A 16,933-nucleotide genomic window follows, 5' to 3' on the forward strand; every position below is an offset into this window, starting at 1 on the left:
AATATTATTGATTTGAGTCCTCTCCCTCTTTTTCTTGATGAGTCGGGCTAAAGGTTTATCAATTTTGTTTATCTTCTCAAAGAACCAACTTTTACTTTTATTGATCTTTGCTATTGTTTTCTGTGTTTCTATTTCATTTATTTCTGCTCTGATCTTTATGATTTCTTTCTTTCTACTAACTTTGCGTTTTGTTTGTTCTTCTTTCTCTAGTTCCTTTAGGTGTAAGGTTAGATTGTTTATTTGAGATTTTTCTTGTTTCTTGAGGTAGGATTGTATTGCCATAAACTTCCCTCTTAGAACTGCTTTTGCTGCATCCCATAGGTTTTGGAATGTCATCTTTTCATTGTTATTGGTCTCTAGGTATTTTTTGATTCCCTCTTTGTTTTCTTCAGTGATCTCTTGGTTATTTAGTAACGTATTGTTTAGCCTCCATGCGTTTGTGTTTTTTAATGTATTTTTCCCTGTAATTGATATCTAATCTCATAGCGCTGGGGTCAGAAAAGATGCTTGATATGATTTCAATTTTCTTAAATTTACCAAGGCTTGATTTGTGACCCAAGATCTGACCTATCCTGGAGAATGTTCTGTGTGCATATGAGAAGAAAGTGTAATCTGCTGTTTTCGGATGGAATGTCCTATAAATAGCAATTAAATCTATCTGGTCTATCGTGTCATTTAAAGCTTGTGTTTCCTTATTAATTTTCTGTCTGGATGATCTGTCCATTGGTGTAAGTGAGGTGTTAAAGTCCCCCACTATTATTATGTTACTGTCGATTTCCTCTCTTATAGCTGTTAGCAGTTGCCTTATGTACTGAGGTGCTCCTATGTTGGGTGCATATATATTTATAATTGTTATGTCTTCTTCTTGGATTTATCCCTTGATCATTATGTACTGTCCTTCCTTATCTCTTGTAACATTCTTTATTTTAAAGTCTATTTTATCTGATATGAGTATGGCTACTCCAGCTTTCTTTTGATTTCCATTTCCATGGAATATCTTTTTCCATCCCCTCACTTTCAGTCTATATGTGTCCCTTGGTCTGAAGTGGGACTCTTGTAGACTGCATATATAAGGATCTTGTGTTTGTATCCATTTAGCGAGCCTGTGTATTTTGGTTGGAGCATTTAATCCATTCACATTTAAGGTAATTGTTGGTATGTATGTTCCCATTACCATTTTCTTAATTGTTTTGAGTTTGTTTTTGTAGGTCCTTTTCTTCTCTTGTGTTTCCCACTTAGAGAAGTTCCTTTAGCATTTATTGTAGAGCTGGTTTGGTGGTGCTGAATTCTCTTAGCTTTTGCTTGTCTGTAAAGCTTTTGATTTCTCCGTCGAATCTGAATAAGATCCTGGCTGGGTAGAGTAATCTTGGTTGTAGGTTCTTCCTTTGCACCACTTTAAATATATCATGCCACTCCTTTCTGGCTTGTAGAGTTTCTGCTGAGAAATCAGCTGTTAACCTTATGGGAGTTCCGTTGTATGTTCTTTGTCATTTTTCCCTTGTTGCTTTTAATAATTTTTCTTTGTCTTTTTTTTTTTTTTTGTCAATTTGATTACTATGTGTCTCGGCATGTTTGTCCTTGGGTTTATCCTGCCTGGGACTCTCTGCATTTCCTGGACTTGGGTGGCTATTTCCTTTCCCATGTTAGGGAAGTTGTTGATTATAATCTCTTCAAATATTTTCTTGGGTCCTTTCGCTCTCTCTTCTCCTTCTGGGACCCCTATAATGCAAATGTTGGTGTGTTTAATGTTGTTCCAGAGGTCTCTTAGGCTGTCTTCATTTCTTTTCATTCTTTTTTCTTTATTCTGTTCCATGGCCGTGAATTCCACCATTCTGTCTTCCAGGTCACTTATCTGTTCTTCTGCCTCAGTTATTCTGCTATTGATTCCTTCTACTGTATTTTTCATTTCAGTTATTGTATTGTTCATCTCTGTTTGTTTGTTCTTTAATTCTTCCGGGTCTTTGTTAAACATTTCTTGCATCTTCTCGATCTTTGCCTCCATTCTTTTTCCGAGGTCCTGGATCATCTTCACTATCATTATTCTGAATTCTTTTTCTGGAGGTTGCCTATCTCCACTTCATTTAGTTGTTTTTCTTGGGTTTTGTCTTGTTCCTTCATCTGGTACATAGTTCTCTGCCTTTTCATTTTGTCTGTCTTTCTGTGAATGTGGTTTTCATTACACAGGCTGCAGGATTGTAGTTCTTCTTGCTTCTGCTGTCTGCTATCTGGTGGATGAAGCTATCTAAAAAGCTTGTGCAAACTTCCTGATGGGAGGGACTGGTGGTGGGTAGAGCTGGGTGTTGCTCTGGTGGGCAGAGCTCAGTAGAACTTTAATCTGCTTGTCTGCTGATGGGTGGCGCTGAGTTCCCTCCCTGTTGGTTATTTGGCCTGAGGCGACCCAGCACTGGAGGCTACAGGCTCTTTGGTGAGGCTAACGGTGGAGTCCAGGAGGGCTCACGCCAAGGAGTACTTCCCAGAACTCCCGTCGCCAGTGTCCTTGCCCCCACGGTGAGCCACAGCCACCCCCCACCTCTGCAGGAGACCCTCCAACACTAGCAAGTAAGTCTGGTTCAGTCTCCTATGGGGTCACTGCTCCTTCCCCTGAGTCCCAATGCACACACTACTTGGTGTGTGCCCTCCAAGAGTGGAGTCTCTGTTTCCCCCAGTCCTGTCAAAGTCCTGCAGTCAAATCCCACTAGCCTTCAAAGTCTGATTCTCTGGGAATTCCCCCTCCTGCTGCCGGACCCCCAGGTTGGGAAGCCTGACATGGGGCTCAGAAGCTTCAGTCCAGTGGGTGGACTTCTGTGGTATAAGTGTTCTCCAGTTTGTGAGTCACCCACCTAGCGGTTATGGGATTTGATTTTATCGTGATTGCACCACTTCTACCATCTCATTGCGACTTCTCCTTTGTCTTTGGATGTGGGGTATCTTTTTTGGTGAGTTCCAGTGTCTTCCTGTCGATGATTGTTCAGCAGTTAGTTGTGATTCCAGTGCTCTCGCAAGAGGGAGTAATTGCACATCCTTCTACTCCGCCATCTTGAACCAATCAGTGCTTGGTCAAATTTAAATTGGTAGCAAATTTGGGACATTAGTCATTGTGAAGGTTACCAAATCTATCCCATTCATTCTTCTTATGACAGAGCCTCTTGGCTGGTCTAAAGTTGTCCTTCCCAGGCTGGTTCTGGGCCCAGTCCAGTGCTGCAGTCTCCTTTAGCTGGTAACCGATAATTTCTCCCCAATTTGAGTCTTCAGAATAATGAATTTTGTTATGGGATACAAGGAACATATGATTAAGTAATTATTTTCTTTTCTCTCTGAAGGGTCATCATTAAAAAGTAATGCTTTCCAGCCAATGGCATTGAAGCTGCCCGTACACAGCTCTAAGGGGCCCTTTGCCAGCTGGCCTCATTAAATCTCTGATGTGCTCTCTGAGTTTTGTTGTCATGGTGTGTTCACTCTTGGACACTTTTGCATTTCTGTCCCAGGGCTCTTAGGTTCACACCTTCGTGTTTCTCCCATCCTGGGCTTTAACTCTTCCTTAGGTAGAATTTTGCCTCATGTCTAACCCCACATTTATCACATTACTGTCTTAGAGAAAAAGAATATTTTCCACAATTGCTTTTTCTCTTTTTCTGAAAACTTAAGATCCTGATCCTTTCTCTCATCCCAGACCAAACTCTGAGAAGGAAACAGTTGTGTCTATAAAGTGATGGATTTTCCTTTTTATATGCAGCACCCTCCCTCCCTGTTCTCCTGGGTAGTGCACTGTGGCTTATCTATCATTACTCTGGGTGTCACATAAAGAAATTCATTCTGTGAAAAGCCTGAGATTTTAGAGAATGGAGAATCATAAAGCTAAACCCTGTGGATAAAGCCTGTCTTCTGTGTTCTGTGTGACTAATGACAGCAGAAGACATTTGGGAACCCACAAGAAGAGGCAGAACATGGCAAAGAGTTTCTGACACATAAAGGTTCTTTAATAACTCTCTTATTTGAGTGGTTTTATCACTTAGAAAGGCAGAGGTTATCTGTTTTCTGGATTTGTGGTAAGTAAAGAGTTTTTATTCTGCATATGCCTATTACCAATTATGATTTCTGACAGGTTATAAACATTATATTACAATATTATTATGTTACAAACATTTGGTTTCATTCTTCCAATGAATGTGGTAATATACAGAACACTTAACTAATCATATACTGAGCACTAAAGAGTAAACAGCTCAGAAATATTCATAATTCTGGCTAGGAAAGACGTTTACTCCAACACACAGAAAGCTTTCTTTAAAAAAAAAAAAAGTGCTGTCATGCTAGATCCACTTAGCTTATCCGATCAAACTCCTCAAGGTCAAAACTTTAGAAGGGACTAGAGCTTCAGGTCATACAGAAAAATCATCAGGGCTCCATATTCTCAAAAAGTTTTAAAAGTTTCAATTTAAAAAATGACACATAACACACCACTGTAAAGCAATTATACTCCAATAAAGATGTTAAAAAAATAAAATAATAAAATAAAAAGTGACACATGGCAAAGAAATTTACACTGATATTGTACAAAAATGTAAAACGAAAACACAAATATTTTCACCTCCCCAGATCTTTAATAGCTACAGCCATTTGCTATTCTGGCCAAATTGCTGAAGATTGTGACTAATAAACCTTCCACAAAGAACCAATGATATTTAGTTCTGTCCTGCTCTTCCCTTTGAGTCACCTGGCATCTAAGGGCATCCAGTAAATACCAATAAATACCAATTTTGCATAGTAGTTCAGAGAATGGGCTTTAGAGTCAGACAGCTCTGGATTTAAAACCTAATTCTACCACTCATTATATGTGGCCTTGGACACACAAAACTTAACCTCCATGTGCCTGTTTCCATATCTGCAAAATTGGGATCCTAATACTAACCTCATAAGTTGCTGTTAGCATTATATGTATATACTCACAAAGGAATATTACACAATGTCAAAGTAAGTGAATTACAGCCATACTCAATGAGCTGAATGAATCTTGGCATTATAATGTTAAATGAAAAAGAAGTCCTAAAAGATAACATACAGCATGATTGCCTTTTAATAAGGTTAAAAACAACTAAAATTAAAAATATTCCTTCTAACTAGAGGAAAGCAAGGAAATAAAGAACATGGGATTCAGGATCATGATTATCTTAGGTAAGGATAGCAGGGGATGGAATAGGGCTGGGAAAAACACATGATGAGGTATACATCACCATCAAGATCCTGCCTGTTGTTTGGAGTAGGAAAGTCTCTATTTATTATCTTATTTTAAAAATAGCTAAATAAATAAGAGTCGGGCATAAATGTAGTGAGTTTAATGAATGGTGATACTGAAAACATAAACATGCTCTAAGGAAAAAATGTCTTTGAAGAAATAAAAGAGCAAAAAGCATGCGATAATCTCTAGTACTTTTGAAAGAAAAATTCTATGATTATTTGCAGGCACTAAGATGTACATGGTAAATAATAAATTAGGGGTAGTGAATATTCCCCAGTGGCTACAAAGTATTTGTTAGCAAACGACTAGAACTCTTAGGAATTATTTAATGATTTGGAAGCCTAGAGATTTCTCTAGGTCTCTCTCCGTGTCTCTTAATCTCTTTTAAATTTGTTATGAGGACCTAGCTGAATATGATGTTGATGACACTGTATAAGCCTACAGCATAAAGCTAATGTCATTTGGCAGCACCCAATTATTATGTAACATAATAATTTGGGCTTATAATGTTGAGATTTCTATCCTTTATGAATGCACCATTACAAAAAGTAGAAATAATGATTTACATATATGAACTCATAACCGCATAAGATAAATATTACCAGCATCCCATTTTATAGATGAAGAAACTGAGGCACCAGGGACCATACAAGAAATATGACCAAGGTCACACAACTGACTGGGGCCATTAACCAGTTCACTAAAGCTGCAATATAGATACTATAGAGAGAAAATAAATTTCACAACATCTAGCCTACTGATGACCTGTTAAGTTCAAACAACACAGAGGGAAATATCTGAAGACTCCATCTCCCTGCAATGGGGGGTTAGAGTGAAACAAGCGGAGGTCAAGTAACAAATCATCTGGATGTTAGATTTTAGATAGTGAAACCCATTTGCCTTGGCAAGAGACTTTTTAACTTCTGGTTTTAACTTCAACTCAGTGGCAGACAAGGAGTTCAAGTAAAACAATGTGTAGATGTGTAACGCAGACAGTTTACTGAGAAGTACTGTGGTCTTACCTTGGAGGGGGCCTCCTCTTGGGTTATGCAGGTGAGCAAGGGGGGCCTGTCTGTCTGGCACAGGGAAGGTGAACTACATGTGACTACATTCTCTGATATGTAGATTGCTGGAAGACTGCAGAGCAGAATGTGAGATGAATAAAACCTGGTCCTAGAAGGCTTTGAGAAGAAATAGTTGCTTGGTCTCAAGAAGTTCTTTTCTTCTTGATTTTCCCCTTTCTCCTCTTTCAGACCTTTTAAGCCAGCAAATTCATGTTTGCAACCCCAAAGCCTTAGGCTGACACCAGCCAGAGTTCAAATAATCACTGCTTTTACAGGAGGGTTCAAGCAGTACAGGCTAGTGTGGCCAATGAGAACAAAGATTTGAATTTTAAACTGCTTTTGAATAGATATTGTGTAAACCATGGGAACAAACGAGGGGAACACTTCTTCTTCATGGACATACAACGAACATGTACACAGCCATGTTGCTAAGTTTGACATTTTTCTATAGTGGAAACTGCCTCTAATGTAGGAAACACTTTTACTTTATTTCTTCCTTCCATAAATAGTTGATTCTTTCATATGTAAAAATTATGTTTCCTTTTGTTAGCATTAATGGTCTTATATTAAATCATGTGTTTTTATCATATCAACTTATGGAAGTATTTTTAGCCACATTATTTATAGAACATTTAGGTCTGCCTTTCAAAGTCCTCAGTAATCTTTAGTGTTTGCTGGTCTGCTTTTAATTTATCAAAGCCCTCCTTCAACAGGCATTGCACAAAACACACAAGCAGCAGAGATTTCCCCTATACAATGTGTATTTGATATGCTTAATGTTCATCTTTATACACACACAGACGCTGGCATATAAGAAATGTGGAGGGTGCCTATAAATTCAAGGAAACATTTAAGTGCACAGTGATACACAGATACATGGGTATAATACTTTATGTACTTGATAAATATTTTATCCCTACCATAAAGAAAGCTTTTATAAACTTTGATTGTTTTTTATTACCTTAAAGTATTGCAGTTGTTTCTCAGCATTCATTGTTCCTTCCTTTTCTTGTCTCAGACAGGAATTGAAGATGAAAAGCTCTGTATCTCTTAGCCACCCTTTCAGTTCTTTGATCCTGACCTCCAGCTGCCTTACCAGGCTTCCGCTTTCAGGAGAGAGCAGGTCACGTGCACCCGACCCACTGTGCCCTGCCATTGTGTCCTGGATCTTCTCTCCTAAGGTTTTCTAATGCATCAGATTAAAAACAAAAACAAAAACACCAACAGCAAAAAACAAAAACATTGATTAGCGTAGGTACCAAATACGTATCACAGTTTGGCTGGTGACAACAGCCACCTGGAAGGTGTCTGCTGCACCTCCCACCTCACAACTGATATTCAGTTCAGATTAGCTCAATGTTCCATTTAGGATTCGATTCTCGAGCCATGGGTGTTGTTCTGACTACCACTAGAGGCTTACGAAGACGTCATTCACTTCTAATTTCCTCTAACAGAAAGGAGCTTTGACCCAAAAGTTCACCATGATCACTGATAAACACTCATTTCAACTCTCATGACAGGAGTTTACAGTAAAAATTCTCTGCATAAAATTTTCAGGAGATAGAAGTTTGAGTTTAATCAATATACTAAGGAGGCCAAGAGTAGACTGTGCATGGAGAATTAAATTCCTTTTTTTTTTTGCTTTTTTTGTTTTGTGAAGTACAATTCCCTAAACCTTATGACACAGGACTGTTAAGAAAGGGTAGCCTCCTTGGTGCTGTTGATTTTACCTGACCTAGAAATTGTTCAACCCTTCAATTCTTCCCACTTTGCATTTTTGGATGCTAGACTTTCTAAAATATGTGTTAAAATAAGCCCCAATCCACTATGCTAGAAGCCCGCTTAGATGAACCACTATGGCATGAAGGTACAGTCAGGGAAGGCTTTTTTTTTTTTTTTTTTGGTGGAAAACACTCTCTTTGGAGAATCAGGACGAGTTAATCTATAATGATGAATTAAAGCTACAAAAATAGGCTTTAAAACACAAATAAAATTAAGTCAACAAACATTCATCTGCTGTGTAGTGTTCCGTAAATAGTATCTTTAGGAGAAAAATCGCCTTTCTTGGCAACACCCTTGTATTTTCATGGTGCAAATATTGATAATTTGAAGACCCTCAGTGGAATCCAGATTTAGCTATTGTTTTTATGCTGTAACAAAAGTAGCAGCAGGAGGTGAAATCAATGCCCTTGGAGGGTAGGGTCACAAAAAAGAATTTATTGCCACTTTTTTGTTCTGAAACAGTTTGCAATCATAAATTCTTCATAAACAGAATACTTCAGAGAATGGTCCATCTTCATAAATATACGACAGAGGACATCAATTTCATTTAATTCACAATTTGTGTCAGCACAGCAGATGCCAATGCCTGCCTTGATAGGGTTGTTTAATATGCAATTGAGACAGAGTAATATGCAGCACAGGGGACAAAATTTCACAGATTAAACTGTACGCACCACTGACATTTCATTCTAATGTATTTCCATTCCACACTGTTCACCTTAGATGAAAGTAATATTAAAAACCATATCCCTCTATTTTACTATTGTTAGAAGTTAAAATCCTTGTCTTTAAATTTTTTTCATGCCAATTAAAATGTAATCATGCCAATTAAAGCAGTATGCCTGGTGGTGGTAGTGTAGCACAGGTTTTGTTAAAATCTTCCCAGCACCCTTCTCTCCCCAGAAATCATTACAAAACTCTGCATACTGCATTCGAATGATATTTTTGTTAAAATGACAACCATTTTTAAGGTCTCTGGCTCATAAAGGATAGCTAAATATTGTTTCTTTTTTTAATGTTATCTTGATTTAAAATTTTTGTTTAGGGAGCTATATACATGATATACTTCAAAAAATTTTCCAAAAAGATTATTGTTAATTATTTATCAAATTAGAAATAGATATGTGAAAATACAGCATAGGCAGACTATCGCTTTATCTATCAAGCATATAAAGTTGCTGCTCTCATCTATTTAGTAAACAGTCTTTTAAAATATCAGACACTAACCACATTTCTCCTATATGAGATCAATGAATTCTGTAGAATTTAGTAGGTTCTGATTTAAATCACCATATTATAAAATGAAAGCCATTAATTACTATTGAAAAGTAATGTAACAATAGGTCAGAGTAAAAACTTTTAACGTTTTAAGTTACTTTGCACGATTGCAGAGTGTGGTGAATTTAAATGAGAAAGCAAGGATTTAAACTTGCAGTTTTCTAATCACCTAGATTAAGCATGGCATAAACTGAACACTGGCATTCCTCCAAGTCATCAAGGTACATGGAGAGCTTTTTATTCAAAATATTTTTGGAGTATTATTTCTTTAAAAATTAAAAGGCAGGAAAGGGAAGGCATGCAAAATCATGCTCCATAACTGACACCACCCATACTTAGCTGTTATAATTAATCATTTAAGTAATTGACAAATTTAGCTTACCCTTGATTTGAAGTGAAGGCAATTTAGGAGAGAAGTTGATGAAAAAATACAGTTTAACCTCTCTCTCTCAGCTGTCTTCCAACAAAAGGACAGTACTGTCTCTTGCACAGTGCCATCCTGGTCTCTGGGTAACAGAATCTCTATATTGCCTTTTTGCCAGATTCTTGCATCTCAGTCTTTGGCTGAGACCCAGCCCATCATTGCGTGAAATGAATTACATGAAACTTTTTTTTTTTTTTTGGCTTTTGTTAAAAGTGAGCTGGAAATTGAGGCACAAAACAGAGGCCGATTTAATTCTGCAATTCAGATTTGGGTCAAGTTTGCATCTTTGTTTTTGCGGCTTTAGCGTGACTTGAAAGCTACAGTGACAACTCCACTTTTCATCTGAAGGGTACAGTAAATAGTTAAACAGTGGATGTCTCTAACATGTACCTTCAGAATAAATTCTATTAACATTCATTCAAGCATGACAGTCAGTGTATATCAGATATACTGTATTATAGTTGACTTGGTGCATACCCATAATACATGGCATATTTTACTTACTTTTTTACGTATTAAAGAACCAAAAGTATTAAAAATCTGAGAGAAGACAAGTTCAGAGTAAAAAAAAAAAATCAACAGAGAGGAAAAGCAGTGTTTTTCCCCCATAATAGCATGAATAGCTTGTTTGAAATGTAGGCAGTGAATTGAAAGAGAGAGATATTTGTGCCTCAAATTAGAAATCAGACAGGGTACTTCACAAAAAATGTACACATAACCTACAAACAGTAATAAAAATGCAAATACCCCAAGCAGTTCCCATTTTTCATTAATTGAATCCACTTTTTCAAGGAGATCATTTGGTAGTAAAACGCCACCTTTCTTCAAAGCTTCAACCTTACTAAGCAGCTCCGTCTTTTTCAGGTCCCTGATGGACATTTCCACACTGTATCGCTAAAACGGGAAGAGAAAAAAAGATACCATTAGGGAAAGAGGTGTTCTTCGAAAATCTCTGAGCACAGAGTTAGTGAGGCTCATGGGTGTTAAAAGTTTGTGTTTCCAATAAAATGAATGGGGAGGCTAAACTAAGAAACTTGAGTAGTTGAGAAAAATTGCTGAAAACAGTTAAAAATATACAAATTTCTCACATATACACAAACATCCAAGGTATTCCATTTAGTTGACTAAGATTATGTCTTTCCAAACTAAAGTTTGTACACACATTTGATCTTTATCTTAAAATACTCCAAATAGGAACATACCTGGTCTAGAGGGATTTAATATCAAAATTAGTTTTGGCCAACATTTGGCTCCAGAGTACTGCCCATCACTCATCTCTGCCTCCCAAAGGACTAGTCTCAGAGTGGTACAAATAAAATGGTCCCTAAAAATTGTGTAACTTCCTCCTTATCCTATAAGTCCCCTAAATTCTCAGTTAACTTTTTTTTTTTCATTTTTCTTTTACTTAAAAATTCTTTGTGGGCTTGGAGAAGAGGTACATATAGAGAGGAAAAAACAAAAAACAAAAAAACAGTGTTTTGAGAATGGTTACAAATCTACGCTTCCTTACTGATTACTGTAAAATGTCCCAAATATCACAATCGATTAGAGAACTCTCTTCCCGCAATATACATTGTATTCTAACAAACTGCCAAGTGGGTGTCTCCTAAAGGATGTTTTGCTGGTGATAATAAGTGCTATTTAATGTGACAGTTAACTAGGGTGATTCTCTTCAAATAACTCTATTTGGATAACTTCATAGTTAGAAAGTCCTATATTATGGACAACTATATATGAGTATGGATGTATTTTTTAAATGTGCACCTAAAAACAACTCGGAATAGAAAAACTAGATTCTGGTTAGAGTATTAAACATATTTTACAACTTTAGCACATTTCCAAATGTATACTGGCAATCCCTAAACTTCTTTCTTCAATGCATAAAAGTTAGGTTACTGGGGTCCTTGGTAATAATACACCGTTGTCCTAACTGAGCTAAGATGAGCACCTTACCAGATCTAATAAGAAATGCTTTAGTCTGGGCAAAGTAGGAAATCAGCACGTTCAAAACATGCCCAAGCACTTGGGTGATTTTATTCACCTTGAAAACACGATACTATGTAAGATCCCAAACTAAAATACAACTGGAAGCAGCTTAAAGGAAAAGAAGGTGTAAAATCCCGGTTTCAGTTAACAGGCCCTCAGCATTTTCCTGCATATGTTTGCATACTTTTAGTTTCATATTTTATTCTTTCATTTACACTAAACATGCACATCATTTGTATTATGTAAACTTCTCCAAATGTTAGTATTTGTGGATCACAGAACAAAATGTTTTAAATGAGGTGATTTAAAGCATTTCATAGTATTAATGAATGTTGATCAGGGTGTCAGAGCATCCAAAATTACATGAATATGCATAATGAAAAGAATCAAGGGTTGCTTTAGAGCTCTTTCAGAATTTGGCCTGTGATACATGGGAATTCTGATTGTATTTTCTAATGGCAGGCAATTACCAAGACCACATTATTCCAACACTTATGGAACACACTGTCCACTCGAGTTTTCTGGACTCAACACTCAACAAGTATTCTAGAAACCTAAATAGTGTTTTATTTATCAGAGTAATGATTGGAGAAGAGGGCAATCTGCTTATGTAATCAGAGTCCCATCTAAAGATGATATGGCTGACAAAGATTTACATAATTAATTTGGTAAGACTTCTTTGACATAATATTGGGGGAACTAGCATTTGAAGCAAGCAGAAGAATCCTATTCAAAGCTTTTGCTTATGCCATGTGCATTAATTGACAGAGGGAGTCTTCCAGCTGTGCCACCCGGGATCAGCCTCGACCAGTTATCACTTTCACTTGTAACAAGCTCACCCCCTCTTGTTACCCCAACTTTGAACAGCTCCTACACAGCAGATCAGTCAAGAAAGACAACAGTTTAGATGTGTCCCATAAACATCATAGTCTTGTAATAATAAAAATATAAAAAACAACTAGTTTAATTTTAGACATAATAAAATAATTTTCTCTGTGAAATCTAGTACCGGTAGTCACCGCAACAGCTATTATAAAAGGTTATTACATTAAAAAACTTGTCTTTATGTATGCTCTCTGTCTTTGTCACCATGTAACCTACTGTATAAACAGACTGATGAAAGATGTGATTGATGGACAATGCCTTCAGACTATAAAAGCTAAGAGAATCCAGCTAATTGTTAGATGTATTGGTATGTGCGTGAGAGGTAATAGAATGTCATGTAATTTAAGATGAAAATATTTATTTTAATTTTTGAAGCACTCTGAAGGTTGAATCTGATATAATTTAGGGCCTCAGCTGTATATGTCATCATGCCAGAGGGTTATATTTTTGTTGATGTTAGTATGTTTTTGCTTTTCTCTCTCCAACATTTTCAGAAGCATTAGAGAGGGACAATCAACTGCCAGCTCTATTAGTTCTCGGTCATTCTATCAAGTAGGGCTACTTTAGCCTGTGGTGAGAAAATAATTTAGTCTTCATATTCATTCTGTCCACAGCAGTAAGTGAGCAGAGGTTGCCCCATTGTGCCCTGTAGTCTAGGGATGTTATGATATAGACTACTCTTCAATAGTCAAAAATGAGATTAACAAAGTTAAAGTCAGATGGCTTTTCTTGAGTGCTAAGGTAAATAAGCATCCGGTATTTAATTTCCCCACAGCACCTGCTGTGGGCCTGTCTAGTCAAAAATAAAATATATTCTGTTGAAAGGGCGTATTTACATTATTAAGTGTATTTGCTTGGCCAATTCAATTTTGACTAATGAAGCCTCCTAATAGATATGTGAATGATCTAAATTAAAGACACAGGCCACTCCTATTTTAAATGCCACTCCTGTGTGTATATAGAGATATATAAAGAAACCTTTAGAAACCGAATTACAAATAACCACAAACACTAGCTCATTTTTAAAGCTAAGAATTAAAGAAGTTTTTAAAAAATTCTTATTCAGTGCTTTCTTTATAAAAGCACAAATACTAAAATTGAATTATAAAACAAAGTCGGCCAAAACAGGACTTCTGAAGTAAACATAATTAGAAATGCGTGAAGACTTGATTGAGATAACTTTTTTGACAGTTATGCTAAAGGGTTTTTTCCCCCCCAAAACCTTTTTTTTTCCTTTTTTTTTTTTTTTTTTTGTTAAAAATCACGCCGAAAATTCTGCCCAAATGGAGACTGGAACAATGCCTTGAAACAGTGTTAATTGTCACCATGGAAACCAGAAGAATAAGCCATTTTGAAACTGGTATAGAAGGCACACATTGAGCAACTCAAGCATTTTTCTGCCTCCCTCAATGTTAAAGAACAAGATGCCTTGTCACTGTGAGGTCAGAGAAAGAAAGCGTCATGAAAGGGATGTCGATGCTCACCGTCTAGTAAATAAAAAAATAAAAAATAAACTACATACAGCTAATGCTACAAGACTCTACCCAGTGAATCTTTTTGAAATACAAAGATCATCAAAAGATGGCCAGGATTGGGGGATGGATTCCACCTCAGCAAAACTTCAGGGCTATATTATGTGAACCTTGCCCCCAAAGCTCCCTGGGAATTCTGCTGTTGTAATAAAACTTCAGAAGAGGAAAGAAAAAAGGCAGCATGATGGAATTCAAAATAATGCTCTAAAAAGCACACAGAGAGATTAAGACATCCATTGTAAGACTTTTGTATGGTGCTTCTGTTGGTTATGCTGAAAAGAGACCAGACATTGCTGAGCGGAGAGTGAAGTTTTGGCTACGAAAAACACAAGAATTAAACCGAAGAATTTTCTTGATTATTAGAATAGGGCTGTCAGATGCTGTGTCTTCAGGGTTTGAGTATTTACATCTTACACTGTATTTTAACTGGGCTTCATGTGATTTTATATGAGGAAGAGTAAAAGCAAGGAAAATGATCTAGTTATTATAATTACAGTTTGATTATCTTTCCCAGTGCAAAGTAATACCATAAACACCTGTATATCCAGCATAATCCCCTTTCCCATAAACACACAACAGGTAGAGAAAATACACTGAGAAAATAAAATGTATTATAGTCTATCAACAAGAAAGCTTATGCTAGGAACACACCAAAACACCTAACCACTGGTAAAATTATGCGTGAAAATATGCATTTTTGCACAAAAATGCAGGGATGTGTCCGTCTATGACTCCCGCATTGTGTTTTCGGGCTAGTGTTTGCCCTCCTCATGCGAGGCTTCATGGTGGCCCCTCAGCAAGTCCATGCCTAATGCCATTCAGTGGTGAACAAAGAGTCTTTTTATATGAAAGTCCAGGGTCCACAGCTCAGCTGTACATGCTGAGTGCAGGAATCTGCTAGAGGCCAGTGTCCCCTTTGCAGCAGTTCTTGCACTGCCCCCTTTTTCAGAGCACCAGTGTCCAGCATCTCACAACGCATGTGATGTTTCACATGGAGCCAATATCACCAACACTTAGGGAAGATGTTCAAGATTGAAGAAGAGGGTTCAAGCCCAAGACAAAGAACAAGTTTGTCTTATTGTTTTGTCAAAAGTCTTTATTTCTTGCAAACTCCTTGTATTTTACCATTAGCAATTTATGGCGAATAACTGCACAGAGAAATTATAAAGACTCCTACAATTGTCCTTGTAAATTAATAATAGGCTTTCTTGATTGGGATAAATCTGCTGCTGAGCCTTTGGAAAAATTAAAAAGTGCAATGTCATTTAAAATTGCCAGAACTCACACAGCAAATTACATCTGAGGTTAAGAATTGAGTTTTCCCCCCTCTTCTAGCTTATTTCATTTGCATGATCTGGAAATCACATTACATTGGCCATGTATTGTTAATTGGATATAGATTGCATTATCTTTAATATAAATCAAACTACAAATATTAAAATGAATTGCAAATTCCCTAATAGAAGATCATAAAACAATCTTTTTTAAAGTATCCCCCATTAATAATTTAATTCCAATTATATCACTCAGAAAACTTAAGTAGGAAACCTGGCAACTTATTTCTCCAATCATTCCTTTTACATAACAAATACCTAAGGCTTTTTAAATAAATACCCAGAGCAAAATTCACTGTTATAGAACAAAAATAAAAAACAACCATGACTGAAAACTTTTCAATGCCAATTTTAAGTAAAATACTGCATAAGAACACCAAATCTGCCTGTCTTGTCCCTTCCCTACCCAGGTCTAGGGTGAGAAAAAAGTCTGCTACAGAAAAGATTTACTAAGTTTAAGAACTATTGTAATCATATTCCGAAATTATAAAATTGATTATTATTCTTCTATTTATTTCTTAAAAGGTCCTCTAGCCCCTTAGATTTTTCTATAAAGTTGATGTATTTCTGAAGTCTTTGCATGGCCTTTAATGAGTTTATATTAAATATTTAATACTGTTTAGGGCATATCCACTACTACCAAAAACAGTTATATTCCCAGCAGTCCCACTGTTTCAGGCAGAGGACTTGATTGATCCTCCTAGCCTGAATTGAGTAGAATGAAAAGAAGCAGTTGGAAAATAGCTGCAATCATTTAATGCAGATGACCTCTGACAGCCTCACAGCTCTTCTATCTGAACAGAAATTTGCATGGGGTCTCTGTGCAGAGGAACAATGTAACCTAAATGGTAGACAATCTTTATTCTAATGAAGTGGGTGTCAAGGTCAATGTAAAACTGCAATGATAAATGGTACACCACTAGGCAAGAGAAGTTGCATAGGCATTGTAGTGCTTTCACATTAATTGAAGACTGAAATGCACTGCGTGAAAAGCACAAGCCTCTCTTTTCACCATAATGTGTTAATGCGCCAATGCCGAAATGATTTCAAGATGTTTGCCTGTTGACATGTATCTTATTGCAAAAATAACGTAAATATGAAATTATGGCACAAAATGGATATTTTTAGAATTTAGCTTTTCCCCTGAATATAATTACAAAAATCTAAATGAAATATCTCCAAACAACGTCTTGACACCTAATGTAATTCCTTTGATCCCCCTTCCTTTTCTTTTTCTATTTAAACCTGTCTTTAATTAGTTTCAACCAGCCACCTTTTATAGACCCTTCGATGGGTACTTTCATACTGAGCTAAGTGTAAAAGAGGACCGAGGAGAGGAGAATCATTCAAATATATATATTTTCCCTCTTACTTCTAACTTTTCTACTTGGTCTGCAGTTAAGATCTTCAGG

General features: G+C 36.6%; 1 protein-coding gene across 15 annotated transcripts in view; it reads right to left on the minus strand.

Moving 5' to 3' along the window:
- Nucleotides 1-16,933, minus strand: part of AKAP6 (A-kinase anchoring protein 6) — a 572,476-nt gene that overhangs the window by 78,927 nt on the left and 476,616 nt on the right. For all 15 annotated transcript variants that reach the window (XM_082384022.1, XM_082384023.1, XM_082384021.1 and 12 more), the window contains 2 exons: nt 10,532-10,678; nt 7,262-7,486 (listed from right to left, as the gene is read on the minus strand). In XM_082384022.1, coding sequence (XP_082240148.1) covers nt 7,262-7,486; nt 10,532-10,678 — 372 coding nt within the window. The remainder of the gene's footprint in view (nt 1-7,261; nt 7,487-10,531; nt 10,679-16,933) is intronic.

This window comes from Balaenoptera borealis (genome assembly GCF_965194805.1).
Source record: "Balaenoptera borealis genome assembly, chromosome: 3".
Lineage (NCBI taxonomy): Eukaryota > Metazoa > Chordata > Mammalia > Artiodactyla > Balaenopteridae > Balaenoptera > Balaenoptera borealis.